Here is a 20,303-nt window from a genome sequence, read left to right as displayed (position 1 = left end):
TAATTAGTATGCCATCGTTTGATAGTTCATAGAACGTACTGGAAGGTTTGAGACGTACGTATAGCTTTGGCAAATCAAAGTGAGGATGTAAGGGTATCGTTCATGTGACGTTGGTGTAAATTCTGATTTCGCATGAAACGGCGTGTAGTAGGGAGGAGACTCAACACTTGGGACTGATTGTATTCTTCCTCCATGTTGGTAAAACACCTTATTATCTTAAAACCTACAAAATAGAGACAATAAACCCATGTTAATAATTCTTGCTCAAGAATTAAAAGACTTTTCCCAAATGTATTTGATATATTTCCATATTGATATTAATACATTTCATATGTCAGCTCAACCTCAGGTTCATGAAAAGCCAGGCAAGACACCCAGTTAGATCCTTTCATCACACCTTACTTTTCAACACCATATCAAAGTTCCTCTGCTTTACAACGCACTCTGTGCACATCCCTCACTCCCCCGGATGGAAAGTGAAGGAAAGAGTGATGAAGAGAAAGAGAGAGAGAGAGAGAGAGAGAGAGAGAGAGAGAGAGAGAGCGCACAAGTATGACCATCTGTGTGATCGACACTAAGCTCAGCCTACACTCAGTATCTCATAGCTGTATGTCCTTGCAGCGATGCGCATCAGGGGAAACCTCAAACAAACCTTCCATCCATCCTCACCTTTCTCTCCACTCTTACTCTCCTTCCCTTGTTCCTCCCCATGGTCTCTCGGTGCTCTGCACTTTCTCATCGCCCGCCGGCTGGAGAAGGAGAGCGTGCTCTGGCCGAGTCTTTAACCACTTTAACTATGTGCTAATGCAGCGCACGAGCCCCCCTCGATAAGGCCCAGGCCCCATGGAGCATGACCGAGCAGGGCCCACAGCCAGGCGCTAGGGTTAGCGTGCTAACAAAGAGAGCCTGTTTGAACAAATCCGGAGCCCTGCGCAATCACTAAAACATGCAACACTGCCTGCTAAGCCTGTAGTTCCTGCTGGACAGACAGCCTAGTGTTTCGTGAGGCGCTACAGATATGGAGAGCTGGTCGAGGCGGTGCGGATGACTGCACACAGTGAGTGTGTGGTTTTCGGGTGATGGCCTTCACATTGGATTACGATCAAGCTTAGTTACATGTGCAATCACAACTATAGGACATTTCCAGAAACTCAAAGCCAGAGCTGACCTTAATGGAATACTCGGACTCTTCTCAATAAAATCATTCACCGCATTCGCAGTGTATACGGATGAGAAATGTTGATGAGAAAACGTCCAGAAGGCTGCTGGTGACTTAACTTTTAAACTATATGGCAATGGGCGGCTGTGGATCAGGTGGTAGAGCGGGTCTTCCACTAATCGTTGGGTTGGCGGTTCGATTCCCGGCCCACGTGACTCCACATGCCGAAGCGTCCTTGGGCAAGACGCTGAACCCCAAGTTGCTCCCGATGGCAAGCTAGCGCCTTGAATGACAGCTCTGCTACCATTGGTGTGTGAGTGTGTGTGTGAATGGGTGAATGAGACACAGTGTAACAGTGTAAAGCGCGTTGGAACCGCAAAGGTTTAAAAAGTGCTATATAAGTGCAGACCATTTACCAATGTAACTACATTACATTATAGTCATGCATCACATTACATTATAACCATAGTCATGCTCGAACGATTAAGGTCTGAAGGAAGGAGTCAGACGTGAAAGAACGTATCGCGCTTACTGTAAGGTTCTGTGTTATCCAGGCATGCTCAAACCTACATCACTATGTTCTTCAAACATAAACGCAAATCATTCCCATCTCTGTTCGGTTCAATATTCTTTTCATCGAATCAACGATCTTTTCATTATAAAGTGCTAACTTGACTGGCAAAAACATACATATTTTACGTAAACATTTATTGACCGCTCATAAACATCTTCCCCTCGACTCGCTTTATAAATGAGCAAACAGGCTCTCTGTTTCTCATGTCGAATTTAATATCTGTAGTAATGGCCTATACACAACAAATGGCGTTGAATGTTGGACTGTTCCTTTAAAAACTGTTGTTTTTTTCCACCCTGAAACAACAGCAATGTCAACAATAAGAACCATTTGTTACTGAATATCTGGTCTATCTACTATCCCTGACAAGCCTGGAGACATAAAACCAGATGGTAAAACATGATCAAAAGATCTCGAAAATGTCTGTGGAAGGTCATGACCATGTGTGATGAGTTTGCCAGGTGATTTTAAGGACAGTTAAGGATGAATCGCTGTCTGGTACCTGATCTGAGGGTGTCTTTTGTAGGAGGGCTGAGCTCTGGAGTATCGCTGAAGCAGGAGCTCTAGAGTCTGTGCCAGCACCTGTGCCAGGGTCTGCTTGGCCAACAGCGGGGAAACGGTGCTCCACAGGTCACTGCGCAAAGCTGAGAGGAAATAGTGCCACATCTGGATAGAGAAGGAACACCTTTCACCCTGTTCAGAAAGGGAGGAGGAAGAGAGGGGAAGAAATACAAAGGCAATGAAAAACAATCTGAATTTAGAGATTAAACTACAGGAAGCATGGAAGACTGAGCAAAGACTTGAAGGGGATGAGTGAGAAAGAAGAGAACAGGGGAAGGAAAGGCAGAAGAAAAAAAAAAAATTGTATATATACAAAAAGAAAAAGGCCAGTATCTCTGAGGCTCACGCTCAGACCACCTGCACTCCACACCTGGCCCTTTCATTCCCACCGAGACACGGGGCGTATCGAAGGCCTGATCTGGAGAAAGCATCAGAATTCCTCAGAACATCACCCAACACAAACACACACACACACACACACACAGCTAAAATGACAGAAACACAAACGGCTCATGCAAAGGGTTAGGTCAAGGTTGATAGCAGAGTACTGTGTGATGAGAAAAGAGTTATGGCTATTCAGATAGAATAAGAGAGAGTCTGGGAAGAAGAAAAAAAGTGATTTCCTTTGAGTCTAATTACTTTCAGGCAGGGAGGAAACAGCACTCCCGGTTCACAGTGTGACCAAACACAGATTAGTAACAGCCATGTTCAACATCTTCTAATGAGGACTGGGACGAGCTCTACTACAGCCGAGCCAAGCAAGCAGCCACCGAGATCGGCGCATGCGAGCGCACCGGACAAGCGCTCCGAGGGAGCACTGACCCCCTGGCATGGGAGGAAGTGGATTCATGGAGGGACAGAAGGAAAGAGAGATGGCAGGAGGAGGGAACGGGGCTCAGGGTCAACGGGGGCCCAGACACGAGCAGTCAGTCTCACACCTGCACACAGCAGGCCTGTCTGCCCTACAAGCTACAAAGGTTGCGTGTGTGTTCACTGTCTGGTTAGGCCTTAATGGAGGCATACGCTTTAGGACCACCATAATGGACTGCTCTACAGATGGTCTGGTGTAATTTTACCTTTGCTTACACATTAACGCAAGCAGGAGGTCACTACAAACAATAACGTAGATTATTCTCTAAGGCACTGAAGCACTGGAAAAGACCGGTCTCACTAACCGGATGCAAATCTGACAAGGTTTCCTGCGACAAGAAATATTAAAAACAGATAAGATTGTGTCTCGCCCGTGTCTGAACATTGTGCCCGATCGCAAACACTTTCTGGTTTTAGATCACAGGACCGGAAGGAAAACAAGAACTGGCTCAAATGCAAACCAGCAGTCCTTGCGGTTCTAGTACGAGTCTATTTTCCAGCAAATTGAGATACCACTGGGAAAAAAAAAAAACTTTATTATTCATTATGTGTGCAATGGTACCATTGTTAAGCTCACCAACAAAGAAAATGTGCTGAATGATTTGAACTTGAACTGATTAAAAATGAATTTATCCATTTATCCATCCATTTTCTATACTGCTTATCCTATACGAGGTCGCGGCCGGCCTGGAGCCCAGGGAACACACACCCTGGATGGGGTGTTAAAAATGAACACAACGTATCAAAATTGCAATGTTTTAAAATGAAATATATTTACATATTTTATTTAGTATAATACAGTAGATTATTTTTGACACTATAATTAAAATGACATAAATGATGATTTCTTTTCAATTACACTGTACTCGTTCGCTCATTTCATGTAAAATAACGTAATAAATGGTCTGCACTTATAATAATATAAAACTTGTATAGTAATTACATGTACCAGAAGTGTTTGTGCCACTTATACCTCATAAAACGACTTGTCGTCTGCCCAGTAGTGACTCTCGGCATCCTGCAGTATACTGGTGGCGCACACATGGACGCAGTAGCTGGTCAGATGCTCGTGAACGGTCTCCGTCACTTCCTGACTCCTTTGGATGGGCAGCAGAGTCCGAGGCCTGCAGTCGGGCACATCAAAGCCATATGGGCCAGATTTAAGAAGGCGGGCATTTCACGGGTCAAAGTGCCATTAAGTGATTAATATCAGCAAATGGCCCCGATTATTACCTGCCAATCATTCGCCACCTCCGTACTTCCTCTCCTTCGCTCTTTCCCACCATCTCTCTTACCCGCTCTCAAATCATAAGGCCACGTGTGCTGTCTGAATCAATCACTCTCTCCTACTCCGTTTCTGTATTTAATTTCTCTCTCTCCCTCCCTCCCTCCCTTTGGCTCTTTGCAAGCTAACATCTGTTTTCGAACAAACACACATCCTTTGCAGATAAATAGTTCTGTCAGGACTCGTAGGCTCACGCAGGTCCTGCTCTGATTCTTTACAATCCAATTACGGCATTTTAGTATTTCTGGCAATCTCCCTGACTGGGGAAAAACCCGGTGGACAAACAATAAATTGAGAAGCTCCCCATTACTAACGTCTCGTTTTATGGACATTATGCAAAAGTTCAACTTAAATTTTCCAGACAGAACTGTCTTTTTTTTTTTTTTTTTTTTTTAAACGCGCTGTTTTATTGATATTTTTTTTTGTTTGTTTGTTTGTTTTTCTAGAATGCATAATTAAATAGGATTTAATGTTGAGTGCATATGTGTGTTTTGAAACACTCAGTACATGAGGGTGGAAAGGTTAAATTCTCCCTAAAGCATCTATCTTATCAATAAAACGTCTTGTTGTTTGCCCGTCTGTCCGTTTCTCATAGAGTTTACATCACGAGGAAAACGTACCGCACGTTATTTACTGTAGTAGCAAACAGGACATTTTAACAGCAGATTCGAATCACTGCAGAGATCTTCAGCAGGTCATTAGGTCAAAATGATTTTCTAGTCTGTGAAATCTGTATGCTCTGAGAAAGTAACCCCACAGATAAACTAACAAACAAAAAGCTAAAGTTATAAACTTCACCACATCAATGACTATACCGTTCCCTTTCTTAAACAACAAGGGCTTTTAAATACGTTCTCTCATCTTAGATTATGTCAAGCTCCCACCCTGTGAATGAGCTGTTAATATAGAACTCTTAACGCATTAGAACGAGTGCTTTAATATAAACCTTTTGCACAGGTTACAGCCAAAGCTACTGTCCATGCCGTGTGATTATACAAACATTTCTTCTGACCAATCAGATTCAAGAATTCAACCGAGCTGTGATGTAATATTCATTAATATATGAATTCATTCATTTAATTAACATCTTTTATACCACAGCACCGTTCAATACTGTCGAATTATTTTTCAGTTAATGCGCGAGCTAAAGTAGTCCCACTCAGGTCTTGACCGCATTACAGTTCCAGATCACTTCGCCGAGTTAAGTTTAACAACGGAAAAGTTAGCGTACCGCCCAGCGCAGCACACGGAGCTGACAATTATTTCTGATTTTCCAGAAATAACTCGATATGAAACTTTACTTAATTCATTAATGGAAGCATACCGTTGAATTTCAATAAATAAAGCCTTGCCATAACCAGTATAGAAAAAAAACAACAATAAAACATAATTAAGAGAATAATTCAATAGAAAAATAGAAGGAATAAACACGGATAGCCTACTTTCTCACAGGTTTAAAAAAAAAAAAAAAAAAAATTAATTTCATGCCGATAATACAAAATAGAACAAATTAATAAATAGATATTGACAGCCCTTTTCGGTTATTTATTACTGCAGAAAATATAACAAATAAATAAATAAATATTGATACTTGTTCACGGGGTTTCTGTCTCATTACTGCAATCACATGTGCCCTCTCATGCTCTCGCTTTCTTTTTTCCGGCTCTTGCTCTCTCTCACTCTCTCTCTCAATTTCAAAGTACTTTATTGACATGATTGTTTACATACGATATTACCAAAGCATCAACCTACATAAGAAAGGAGAATAAAATAAATAAATAAACAAATAATGATAATACTCCAATTTTTCTGTCTCACCAGGAACTGCACATGAGTGGCTCGACCCTTCATTACCACCTCTAAAACGACATTTTGGAATTAGTGACGGAGGCTTGAGATGGGATGCGTAAGAAATTAGTTCTATACATGAGAGCGTTTTAAGGGCAAAAACCTGACAAATGTCTTGAAATGTCTTGGAGTGTGGTGTCTGTGGTATACGCGGAATAATCCGCTTCGCATCATGTCCGCATCACCACCTCAGGTGTGCATTATTTAACTAATCATTCAACGGCCCAATTATTCCTTACATGTTCAATACGATAAACTGATAATTAATATAAGCAATATATTCATTAATTAAATTTTACTTCATTGAAAGTTCTACATGTGAAATAAATACTTTGCATTTTGGATTCTCTTAGCTGTAATATTTTATATATATATATTTATATTAATATTTAATATATACATATATATATTCGTTCCTGAGGCTGAAACGTTGGTAGGAAAACTTCTGATCAAACTACTTTTCTGTTCATTTTGTCTTAGTTTAGATCAAATTTGATTTTGAATGCCTTAACGCACGATTTCATTTGTAGATAAATGACATTCTCTGTAGTATTTATTTTTATAGTTCTCGCGTAAACAGTAAAACTCATAAGAATATTAATGAGAACTATATTAATTCTACTGAAACAGATGAAGAGTAACATGGTTTGTTCAGCATGTGTAACCTCTGTTAAAGCAGCTACTTACATGCGATTGGTATCCCCTAGCTGGCTCTCGTAGTAAGCCAATCTGTGGTGGATATAGGTGCTGGAGGCCAGTATGGTGGGAAGGTTCTTGAGGGGTGAGGAGTGAGGAACCTCCCTTGCCCTCTCTTCCAGCCTGGTCAGGAGAGCCGAGCTCACCCGGCCACACGCCTCAACGTAGCAGGAGCACACCGGGAGCAGAACATCATCTTTACACGCCACAGCCAAAGAGAGCAGAGCATCCAACTCCTCCATCACGTCCGCACAGAACTGCAGGAGGACAGCCGAGACGTGCGCGTAAATAATTACCCTGATTAATAAATAGAGATATTGTTAATTCCGTATGTAAATATGAACGGCAGAAACCCACAAGGGCCCTAGCAGAAGTTGGTGCCATGTGAATAGTCCATTTGTTTGGTGATTCTGGAACTAGTGTCCTACTACCCATGGTTTATTTCGGCAGAAAGTATGAAGAGTGACCCCAGTACCCAAGGCTGATCTGAACACATCGGCAGAGCCACTCACACCTGCTGATACTGATAAGCCAAGCTGGGGAGAGTCGTTCCATATCCTCGTCCACGTATCTCACTGCCAGGACTGGTGTGTCGATCAGCTCCCTTACAGAGGCAGCAACATCTACAAATTGCAGGGACTGCTCCAATTCTAGCAGCAAAATAGCTGATGTATTACCAGTGCATGCCACACACAATGCAAATGCCTAACCCGGGAGCTACCAGCAGGCATGTAGCCAAACCAGACCTGCTCGTGATTAACCATTTTGGCCTGAATACAATATGTGCCACAGAGTTGGGCATGGGTGAACTGGGGCCTGCCTGATTCCCCCAAAAGCTGTCGAACTAAGTCCTTGCACTGTGGCATAGCCAGCTCTTTCACATGCCATGTGAAAGAGTGCACTCTCTGTTGTGTGTTGCACTACAACATCCAACTCTACCTGGGTCCCTGCCATGTTTAGAGAGGCTGCCATGGCTAGCCTAGAGCATGTCATGGGCACCCGGGGGCAGAAAAGGAAGGGGCAAGACCAGACTACTCTCTACATGCTGCAGAGACCAGAGATGAAAAAGGGAAATAGTAGGTCATTATCAGCCTGGAAAAACCTCCCAGATACAGCCAAAGACCCAGTATCATTGCTTGTGCTCTACTGGTCAAGGGCTATTAATTGATTTCAGATGAGTCTTTGGACCAGATTAGACCAGGAGCATTCGACCAATTTGCAATCAGGGATATACTTATTTGGTGAGCTATTCAAATATTGAAATGCATAGGAAGCATAGAGCTTTTCATTGGTGAATACTCCAAACAAAGAACGATTTTTTTTTTTACTATTAAAACAGGCCTACGATTTTGAGTTACTGGCATTTGGTTTAAATTCATCCAATCCAAGTAACCTGCCAGACAGACTAATAACTAAAACTCTAAATGAGTCTTATAATTTTGACCAATGATGATGGGTCATCACAAAATATTTGAAAAATTGTGGACCCCCTGTCTATTAGACTCTGAGTCAAGGATTAAATCTGCTGGTTAAGCATGGCATTTTGACATAGGCTGCAGTCAGCAGTTGGCACGGGGATGTCCGAGTCATGCCAAGTTAGGTAGTTGGAGGAGGATGTGGAATATCTTGAAGGAGAAAATGCAGAGGGAGAAAGCGACTCAGCAGGAAAGAGATGAGCAGTAAGTGCTGCTCGCTGTAAGGTAAATACAACTACCGGTCGAGACCAATGAAGCGAAAAACACCGGTGACAGACTAGTTAAATGCAAGACATTTTAGTTTTCAGTGTGAGATCTCTACCATCTCTACCCATCATTATGAAGGATGCCAATAATTCCCGAGCTGACTGTATAATCTCAAAGACATTTATGAGAAACAAAACGGTACCAGTCGCCTTGAATTACTACCTACAGACACAACTAGGGCAATCGCATGATAAGATAAGCAGATAAGCAGTCCACATTCAACACTGAAGAGAAATACTTGCACTTGATCTGCTGAAATATCTTTAACACAAGTACAATTTCAATGTACGTTGACTGAATCACTCGGGCAGAAACGGCTGCGGGAGAAGTCAGGTTATTTCCTCATTCAAACACTTGCAGCCTTCTCTCCGGTGGCACTTGGAAAGAAGAGCAATACTTTATCGCATGTTTCCACCTTTTTCCTAAAGAAAGGTTTCTCTTTGCAAGCCCTGATTATAAATATGTGTGGATGCCTGCAAAAATAAATAAAGAGTGCCTAAGGGGGCACATCACTTGAAAGAAAAGACTCCCAAGGGTTATCGGCGTAGAAGGCAGCCCCAAATTGGAACACGCATACAACATTTTCAGTCTGCTTCCTCCTCCTCCGCTTTCCAAAATGAAGACATCACCCCAGACCCTTCCCAAGCACCCCAAGCAGCCCTGGGTTCCCTCACTCCCTCCCTCCATCCACACACACTCACTTTGAAAGAGCAGCACATCAGCATGAATGACACTGGATCAGGCCATACTAGTGAGTCCATTGCCAAATTTATACACCTATAGAAGTGAGTTATAGCACCAGGCATCTTGAAAGCAGTAAAACATGTGTGTATACCTTATATACACTCCTTGGGAGTCACCACAGCCTGAGGCCTCACGAACACAGGCAACACCGGCACGCTTTTTAAATGGAAACATTCCAATACTATCAATCAGACAGTGCACAAGCAAGTGAGGGGTGACTTCATGATCCTCCACTAAATATCAGCACTCACCTACCCGAGTCTCTTGCTTCGTGCTGATGGCAAAAGACATACGCAGTACAGTAAGAGCCCCTGCCAAGCCGGAGCCCCAGTGGAGAGGAGAGGCCTTGAAACAATGAGCCATTTCGACAGTCAAGTCAATAACCAGCTCGCTTTGGCCGTGAAGAGCTTAGGAGGAGTGTGAGAGAGGTAGGCGAAAGTACCCAGCCGCTCAAACCGAAGGTGATGAGGACTCAGGAGGTGTCTGTGAGATTTATGGCTTTCTCAAGTCCACTGCTCCGACTCTGAGAACCTTTACCTAATACAGATCAAAGATATGGATCCCAATAGGACAGCCACTGCAAGGTTATTCCTCTGTAAGCTTATAAAACATTTAAAAGCTATACTCTTTTTGCAGACTTTTTAACAACTACTTTTGAACCGTGCTGAATCTTGGGCCCTTACTGTGAGGCAGAAGGTTAAGGGCGATGTGCAGCCAGCGTTGTGAGATGTGCTCAATAATTCGGGTATGATTTCAGAGTGATAAATGGTTCTCCCAAACATTATGCGGGACAGGAGCCCTGGCAATACTACGAATCTGAACCAAGGCATGAATGTATGAATGTGAAAGTGTGAAATATTGATTCTATTAATGCGTTTGGAGTGGCTATGCTCTGAAGCCGGTCCTGTGGTAGCGTGCTGCCACCTGCTTATGGTCTACCGTGATACGTGTCAGATATGGTTGGAGTTCTCGGAGTCTCAGGGCAGCAGGGGATGCAAATAAATGCACGTCGTAACCTTTGAGTCAAGCGCTGCTCATTTCGAAGCACTGACCTACACGGAAATGTGTTGTACAGGTCTTGAGTGTGGACAAATACTGACGCTTGTTTGTGATGTGGTTCAGCGAGCGTCAACTGCTCCATCAAAGTGCCGGAATTAGATTCAGGATCAAAGTTTCAAAGCTGTTTTATTCAAATGTGCACCTATCGACATGAGAAGGAGCGTCAGTGCTGTAATGTCGATCACAGGGCCTCCAACATCAGCTTGAGAATCGTCAGCCATGTGTGTGTGCACCTTCACATTATTTTTGGTTTAGTCATAGTTTTAGTCCATCCATCCATTTTCTGTACCACAGGCGTGGACCCTGGAGCCTATCCCAGGGAACTCCCAGGCACAAAGCAGGGGAAATGCTGGACAGGGTGCCAACCCATTGCAGGTAACAATCGCACACCCATTCACACACTAAGGACAATCTGGCCATGCAATCACACCACAATGCATGTCTTTGGACTGTGAAGGAAACCAGAGTACCCAGAGGAAACCCCCGAAGCACAGGGAGAGCATGCAAATTCCACGCACACATGGCAGAGCCCCCAATCCCAGAGGTGCGAGGCAAACGTGTTAACCATTAAGCCACTGTGCCCCCTTATAGTTTTAGTCCTTTGATGTAAATGAGCTTTGAAATGGATTCAATTTTAGGCATGTTACATAGATTAAGTTCAGTTGTTTTGACTCACACTCAAACACTTATTAAAACAGGATGCTTATCCTAGCCATGGGTGCAAAAGGATTCCCCCATTGATTTTTTTTTAAAGGTTTTTTAAGGTTAGATAAGAGAGATATGTGAGATTTGGTATGAGACAACGTTGCTGCCTCACAGTTCTAGAGTCCCAGGTTCGATCTTAACTTTGGGTGACCGGTTTCTGCGCCTGCATGGGTTTCCTCCAGGTTCTCTGGCTTCCTCCCACCTCCCAAAAGGCTATGCTAAATTGCCCTTATGCGTGAATGTACGTGCATGGTCCCCTGCAATTGACTAGCGTCCCACCCAGGGTGTATTCCTACCTCACACACAGTGTTCCCGGAATCAGCTCCAGATCCGCCAGGACCCTGACCGGGATAAAGTGCTTACTGAAGACGAACGATTTATGTTTTTAGATGAAATTGTGAACATGTTCAAACAGAGCCAACTGAACAAATTCAAACGCAAAATTCTAGACCTTCTGAAAACTTTTTTTTTTTTGGGGGGGTTATTTGGGTTTGTCTGTTTGTGGTTTGGGTTTGTTGTGAATTTGAGATGCATTAGGGACGCTGCATTAGTGCATTAGTGCAGCAAATAAGGAAATGTTTAAAGATTAATCATTCAAATCTATGCAACTTCAATAACAGAACAGCAATATTTGGACTTTTCTGACTTTCCCAGCTTGAAAATGAGAGCCTTTAAATTTCCTACTTTTCCAGACCCTGACACACTGACGCTGGAAAAAGTAAAATACGGTTTCCTTCTGCTGTGAGATTTACATCCAGAGCAGCTCATCTTCACAAACTATCTATTCAACGCAGAAACACATGTGCAACATGCGACATGGAGGAAAGTCAGCACTGCATGGTGATGCAGCCATGATCAGAAACTCAGAAACGCGCCATAAGAATAACTGTTTATGTCAAAGTCCAGATGTGTTTGCTGCACTTGTGCCAACCATTTGTACCGTTATATTTCTTCATGACGGCATTTCAGTGCATTGTCTTTACTAGTGTTTTCTTTTCAGCCTATTCGAGGCCCTTGATGGTGCATATTTAAAAACGCTTTCTCGAGATCCATTTACATCTGTAATGTGTTTCTTTTATGACTTTAAAACACACACACGTGTTCTCAGCAGGCCGATGGCGAGACCCAAATGACATGCACTCTGCCTAGTTCAGAGGCCCACAGCTGGTGCTGAGACAGGCCATCAATTCCTCACACCAATGTGAGCACACAGCTCTCTGAACAGGGAAAATCGCAATGAGGGATAAAATGAGGCGAGACATCCTGGGCCAACACAGGAAACAGCTGGACACGGATTGAACTATGGAACTTCGGTCCCCTAAGACGGAGCAGATGTCACCATGGAAGATTCATGGCCGGAGCTCAATGTCATTGTAGATCTAGTATCACTGAAAGCTAATGAGTGCTACATCAAGCTAACATGGACAGATAAAGACAGTGTCTAGCATCTCTGACTTGATCTGTGTAGCCGGGCTGTAATTCCATCATTAACATGCTATAACGTATCGGGATGCTGCCAGTTTTCACACCACACACACTCACTTTTTGAAACTTACCTTAGGGATCATCTTGGGCATGTCTCTCTCTGGACAGAGTTCAGCTTCCTGTCTGAGAGAAACACAGGCTAGAGGGCTGAGAGATGAGGTGGAGCTATGTGTCCTCTCCTCCTGCTGCAGACTCTTACTGCATACATCTTCCAGAAACATCTTCACACCGTGAGCCATCTGAGGAACCAGTACACGAAATGCAGCCCTCCACTCAAACTCCAGACACACCACCTACACACAGATACAGCACCAGAATTAATCAGGTCAGTACTACACCAGAATGTAATGTTCCTTTTATTAAAAAAAAAAAAAGGGAAAATACTGAATAAAATCATGAATCAAAATAGGAAAATAAACAACGATGGGGTGATGTGATGATTGCTTTTAGACATGCTTATATTGGAAAATAGAGTTTTTCACTCTTCTTATACCAAAGCAATCTGTTAATGCTAACTTTAAAAAAAAGCTATTAAAGAATGGTACAGTATCTCACAAAAGTGAGTGCACCCCTCACATTTTTGTAAATATTTGATTATATCTTTTCATGTGACGACACTGAAGAAATGACACTGTGCTACAATGTAAAGTAGTGAGTGTACAGCTTGTGTAACAGTGTAAATTTGCTGTCCCCTCAAAATAACTCAACACACAGCCATTAATGTCTAAACCGCTGGCAACAAAAGTGAGTACACCCCTAAGTGAAAATGTCCAAATTGGGCCCAAATTGTCAATATTTTGTGTGGCCACCGTTATTTTCCAGCACTGCCTTAACCCTCTTGGGCATGGAGTTCACCAGAGCTTCACAGGTTGCCACTGGAGTGCTCTTCCACTTCTCCATGACAACATCATGGAGCTGGTGGATGTTAGAGTCCTTGTGCTCCTCCACCTTCCGTTTGAGGATGCTCCACAGATGCTCAATAGGGTTTAGGTCTGGAGACATGCTTGGCCAGTCCATCACCTCCACCCTCAGCTTCTTTAGCAAGACAGTGGTTGTCTTGGAGGTGTGTCTGGGGTCGTTATCATGCTGGAATATTTCGTTGTGGCCCAGTCTCTGCTTCAGTATGTCACAGTACATGTTGTCATTCATGGTTCCCTCAATGAACTGTAGCTCCCCAGTGCCGGCAGCACTCACGCAGCCCCAGATCACGACACTTCCACCACCATGCTTGACTTTGGCAAGACACACTTGTCTACATGTTTACAATGTCATATAACATAAAACATGACATTTTCATGCCTGATCTGTCAACGACTACGGCAAACCAGCGATTCTCCCGTAGTAGATGTTTACAGTAGAACGTCACGAAGGAGCAGTTAAAGTCATGCACGTGCAATACAATGTCAGAAAGCTATCGCCGTTCCATTCGCAGCTGTTGCTTAAAGTCCCTATTATGTCTCTGACACCGCGCTGACACTGGAGACTCCTTCCAGAAACGCTAAATACACGTCTCATTACGGAAAACTTCACCATATCTACATTTGCACACATTTTGTTGTTGTAGTCGTTGCTGTTTATTAAATGTGTTTATATGGAACGTCCACCGCACATGTCCCTGTGTTATTAGAGAAAGTTATTAGAGAAACAAGACCATTCATTAAAAAAAAAACAAAAAAAACATAAGATTTGCATTGCAGCTAACATGCCATTCTTTTAAAGAAAATTCATTAACACAATCTGACCAATCAGAATCATGAATTCAACAGTATTATGGTATAAACTGAGTTATGTTAAGGCAGTACACATAATAATTCCCATATCTGATTGGCTTATCATTCATTCTTTATAATAAAGACCAGTGAGCAAGTGGTACCTCAAAGGTTCCCTTATCCATGTGCCTTTCAGAGAGGGTTCTACTTTAAGAACTAACTGAAGGCCATTTGAGGAACTCTTTTTCCTGAGAGTGTTTTTTTTTCCCCTCTTAATTTTGACACCAGAGTGCTTTATTATTAGAAAGCAGGCACATACCTTTTGTGTAAGTGAGTTATATTCAAATATTCCCACACTGCAATCACTCTTTCCCTCCATATTCCACACTGAACTACAACTCGAATCAGTTAGATACAGAGGCAATCGGTTTTTAAGGGTTTTTATTTATTTATTTATTTATTTTGTACATATTATTTATGTATATTATTTTATCTCAGTTCAAGAAAAAAACAGTAGTTTTAGTTTTATCTCGGTGATCTACGTGAACACTTCTCATTTCAACTTCTAAATCGATACTTCTGATACTATACAAGCATACTATTGTAACCATGACAACAAGCAAATGCGTATATGCCTATTGCCTTTCCTTAAAAAAAAAAAAAAAAAAAAAAATGTATGACATGCCTGTTCATTTGTTTGAAAGTCACAAGCTTGGGGAATATGAGCCAACTTTGCACAGTGATGCTGTTCTTCACCTCTGGCTCATGTGTTTGTTTGTTGTTGTTTTGTTTTTTTTACATCAGGAGAATTCTTGAGTGTTATCTTGATTTATTATTATTATTATTATTATTATTATTATTATTATTATATTTTTACTAAAAAGCTTCATCAGCTTACAGCGGGACTGTGTGACATACCTCTGTACTCTGTAGCAGCAGGTCTGGTGTGACTTTTCCAACCATCTCCACATCGTCCCTGACCTTCTTTAGGTTCCCTACACAGCAGGAGAGAGATCTATTACAGTGTATCAACAGCTGCCATTAAAACAAATATAGACAGTTACCTCAAACTAATTAAACTTGATATATTGCAACATTTAAGAATATCTGCAGTCGTGAAAAAAATAAGCACACCCCATGGAAACTGTTGGCTTTTTTGACATATTTGGACAAGCAAGCATTTGATCATCTTTGAAACAGTGCCTTAATGAAGCTGATATACTTGAACAAAACCGCAAGGAAAATGTGCTTTTTCAATCATTTATACGACGGAAATATCAATGGACATGATATTCTTCTGTGGAAAAACTAAGTACACCCTTGGTTAGAAGCTAGTATTGCCCCCTTTAGTAGAAATATCTTCTTGTAGACGGTTTGCATAATTGTCCACCAGTCTTAATGGAATTTTTGACCGTCTTCCATGCAGTATTCTTTCAGTTGCAAGATGTTTGAGGGTTTTCTTGCATGTACTGCGCATTTCAGATCCCCCCACAGCATTTCAATGGGAGTCAAATCCTGGATTTGACTAGGACATTCCATAACCCTGCGTTTCTTCTTTTTGAGACATTCCTTGGTGGATTTGCTCGTGTGCTTAGGATCATTATCCTGTTAAAAGGTCCATGTTCAGTTCAACTTTTGGACAGATGGCCTCACGTTATCTTCAAGCACTCTTTGATATGATGCAGAATTCATAGGTGAATCAATGAATGTAAGCTGTCCAGTCCCTGAGGCAGCGAAGTAAACACAACCATAACATTTCCACCACCGTGCTTCACAGTTGGTATGAGGTGCTTCTCCTGAAAAGCTGCCTTAGGTCTGCACCAAACGTGTCTGCTGTTACTGTGGCCAGACAACTCTATCTTTGATTCTTCTGTCCAGAGAACATTTTACCAAAAGGCCTGGTCTTTGCCTTTGTGCTCATTGGGAAACTGTAGTCTCACAAAGGCTTTTTCCTGGCACACCTCCCATGCAGGTCAGATTTATGCACTCTCTTCTGATTGTAGAAGCATGCAACAGTTGTAAGACCTACTAGCAAATCCTGTGATGAAATTTTGGGGTTCTTGGAGACATCAGACGGTCTGCTCTTGGGCTGAATTTGCTGGGACGGCCAGTCCTGTACAAACTGGCAGTCTTTTGAAATCTGCGCCAATTGAAGATTATTTTCCTTACAGTGGAATGATGCATTTCAAACAATTTGGAGATCTTTTTAAACCCCTTGCCAGACTCATAGGCATCCACAACCTTTTTTCTGAAGGCCACTTGACACTAGATATGAGAGGGGTATAAATAATAAACCTGCACTCCCTAAACAGATTCTAATCACTGGCACCCAATCCTGAACACCTGATTCAAATTTTATGGGTCTGAAGGTGTGATGGCTGTAGGGGTGTGCTTACTTTTTTCCAAATCCACAGTCATCCATGACACTCTGGAAATTAGTCAGTGAGGGAAGGGCTTTTAATACTCCAGTTTTCCTCTTTTCTATGCACCAGTGACCGAAAATGACTTCAGTGTCCCACAGGAAAAAAGGAAAAAAGCTACAATTATTGCAGAATCTCAGCTTTGTGTTCAGACCACATTAGGAGCTGGTGGAGTTTATTTAAACCCCAAATAGCTCCAGCCATATCGGCGGTAATCCATGGCCGGGTGAAGATGAGGATAAGTTTGTGTGCGCGTGTGGGCAGCAAATTAAAAGTCCATGCATCAGGACCACATTTTTCTAATCAGACGCTTTGAATGTGAAACCCCGGGTGAGGCAATTTAGCTTAACGAGAATGAGGGGCTCGCTGGGCCGTATGAGGAAGGAAGCAGCCGGGGTGTCACTTTTTGACCTTTAAGCTCATCTGATGAATTTCTGGTAATTAAGTCATTTGATTGCCTGAATTAATGATTTGGATAACTGCCCTTTAAAGGCTGTTTACTTCTCTGTAAATTGAGGTCTTTTCTGCATGTCTTGTTTTTTAATGTAACCTTTATAGAAATTACTACATGCACCAGTCATTTTCATGGCGAGCTCTTAATTTTCATAGCAAGAGAAGCAAGAAGAGAGAGAGAGCGGGAGAGAGTGTGTGCGTGTGTGTGAGAGAGAGAGAGAAAGAGAGAGAGAGACTGTAGAGGACATTCTGGAGCAGTGTATGGATAAAACATTGCACGCTGCACTGACATAAACAGCATCATATAACTGCCTGCAGCCAGACACTATTAAACCAAAATCTTGGATGAATGCAGCTCTCAAAGATCACCTGAAAGTTCAGCTCTGTGGTGGCAAAACTCTATGTCAAAAATGACTTACAAAATAGTCGCACAGAGATTATTAAAAATACATACATACATATAAGAGCTGTGGAATTCCATGAGCCCCTAAGTAATTTATCCACTCATTAAGTAAAATCTATGCGATGTTACTATAATCAATCAGATATTATCTGAAATCGTTAACTCCTTCATTAAATCTTAATAAGTATTTGTGTTCATGGTAAACTCACATTGATGTAGTTTGTGATATAGTTTTTGAGAAACACTCTGACACACTAATCTGTACCTCTAACACCACATGACTCTCCAGCACAGTTGAGGAAACCCAACTCAGCTGCCAGATCCTCCACTCGGCGCTCCAGCTGCAGCATTGTGGTGGCCAGCAGGACCAGGCCTCTCAGTTGCTCGGAGGTCAGAGAGAAATTCTTGTTTGTTTGGGGAGAGTCTTGAGGAGCTGCAGTTGCACACAACATTGAGGTCAGTAAGATACAATTCCAAATAGCAGTCCTAAATGTTGTTCAGATTTTCCCTCAGGGGGAACCCTTTAAACCTCACAACGGATGATTCCTCTCTGAAAGCAGAACCCCTTTAGAAAGTTAATAACCATACTAACCAAAGAACCCTCCATATAAGCACTTGAACATTGTTGGAAATCCAAAATTTGAAAACAATTTTTAGACAGTATTATAGAATTGTCACAGAAAAATTTGTAAGGTCACATTATCTAAAAATGTGAGATACTAAAATGTCATTTGAAACCATTCCTATTAATGTATGTAAAATTGTTTCTATACATATTAATGTCTAAGGAACTACCAAAATTTACCTACGATAATCTCAATAAATTAATCAACCAACCAACCCATCAACCCACCAATCATCCAACCCACCCACCAACCAACCAACCATCCAACCCACCAATCAACCAACAAGCCCACCAACCATCCAACCAACCCAATCAATCAACCAACCAACCCATCCACCAACCAACCAATCATCCAACCCACCCACCAACAATCTGACCCACCAATCAACAACCAACCAACCCACCCGCTAACCAACCACCAAACCATAAAATCATCCAACCAACCTACCCACCAACCATCCAACCTGCCAATCAATCAATCAACCAACCCACCCACTAACCAATCAATTATTCAACCCACTCATCAACCATCCCACCAACCCACCCACCAACCATCCAACCAACCCAATCAATCACACAACCAACCCACCAACCAACCAACCGTCCAACCAATCGACCAGCAAACCCACCCACCAACTAACCAACCAACCAACCAATAAACCCACCAAGAATTGTGTTCATCCCTCCAATGTGTTCAGGTCACAGGTAATATTAGAACTGAGTGATACAATTTATTCAGTAACAATCAAAAGTTAACTTTACCCTAAACATACAACTAGATTTGCTTATTCTTGCTGCAGTTACAAGTTTGCAGGTTTAATCAGTGGTGTATCAGATCATGACAGGTTTAAAAGCGTGGACCTTATTTTCCGGAATCACAAAATGAGGTCATACGTATCAGTTCTTTACAAAAGAAAAAAGTAAGAAAGTCTATGTTCTACAGGAAATGTTATATTAACCAATTTGACCCAAACATCAATGTACAGTAGGAATCAACCATCCAAATAACTATAAAAATCACAACATCAAATCACTTTTTATCCAAAGCAACATACAATTAAGAAATGGTACAGTCCAAGCAACAGAGGTTAAGATTAAGGACCTTGCTTAAGAGCTCAGCAGTGTCGTTGACAGTCCTGGTATTTGAACTCACAATCTTCTGATTACTAGCTTAGACTTAACCATTAAACCCACCATCCCCCCCAAACACATTCACTCATACTCACATACATCTTCCCCAAATCCCTTGAAAATTTCTCATTCAAAAAGCTCGGCACAAACTTTTCTCAGCTCACCCACACATGACCCCTGTCTCCAATATTGCTTTTGCTTCCCTGAGGCAGCCCATGCCATGACTCGGGGGATGTTCCGCATTAGGTCAGAAGAATGGGACTGGCGAGGACAGCCAGGCTGTATTCTCCAAAGCTCCGACAAACTCGCTTTTTTGTATGTGCTCTTAAATGAGCTGTGCTAACAGAAAAGGCATTGGATAAAGCGGGCATTAACAGAAGTTAAAGTGGATAAAGGAGGCATTAACAGAAGTTGTGAAAAACTTGAGGATGATGAAGTGTGGTGAGGATTGGGGGGGGCGCAGGGAAGCAGACCCAATAACTGAAACATGATTGCCTCTGGATTCTAATGTCATTTTGTCACATTGTTATAACAAATCTGACAATATGACAACATACTTATTCCCTTGTTCCCTTCGGTTTAATCAGGCATGCTGGGATGAAATATAAGGAGGCTATAAATATCTTTATTTGTGTTTTTACCCCCTCTCTCTTTTGCACGTCAGTCGGGCTGGATGATTATTCTGATGCAGAAGTTGAACCCAGCAGCTGTCTAGTGGGCACCTCAGTTGTTTTTATATGTATCTATGTGTATGTGTGTGTGTCTGTGTGTGTGTGTGTGTGTTTGTGTAATCATCTCAGCTCTCCAGTGCTTTATTAATGGGTTCCAAAGGGA

At 42.2% G+C, this 20,303-nt stretch overlaps 1 protein-coding gene across 6 annotated transcripts in view; it reads right to left on the bottom strand.

Annotated features, from left to right (window-relative positions):
• kiaa0825 (KIAA0825 ortholog) overlaps positions 1–20,303 on the bottom strand; it is a 137,684-nt gene that overhangs the window by 84,810 nt on the left and 32,571 nt on the right. For all 6 annotated transcript variants that reach the window (XR_006980854.2, XR_006980855.2, XM_047149792.2 and 3 more), the window contains exons 5-10: positions 17,979–18,146; positions 15,356–15,432; positions 12,800–13,021; positions 6,985–7,250; positions 4,138–4,288; positions 2,236–2,426 (exon numbers count right to left, since the gene is read on the bottom strand). Coding sequence is in view for 4 of the 6 variants with exons in the window: in XM_047149792.2 (XP_047005748.1) it covers positions 2,236–2,426; positions 4,138–4,288; positions 6,985–7,250; positions 12,800–13,021; positions 15,356–15,432; positions 17,979–18,146 (1,075 nt within the window). In the remaining 2 variants the exon portion in view is untranslated. The remainder of the gene's footprint in view (positions 1–2,235; positions 2,427–4,137; positions 4,289–6,984; positions 7,251–12,799; positions 13,022–15,355; positions 15,433–17,978; positions 18,147–20,303) is intronic.

Source organism: Ictalurus punctatus, chromosome 22 (assembly GCF_001660625.3).
Source record: "Ictalurus punctatus breed USDA103 chromosome 22, Coco_2.0, whole genome shotgun sequence".
NCBI classification, from domain to species: domain Eukaryota; kingdom Metazoa; phylum Chordata; class Actinopteri; order Siluriformes; family Ictaluridae; genus Ictalurus; species Ictalurus punctatus.
Note: the sequence above shows the minus strand (reverse complement) of the source record. Positions and strands in the feature narration are given on the sequence as shown.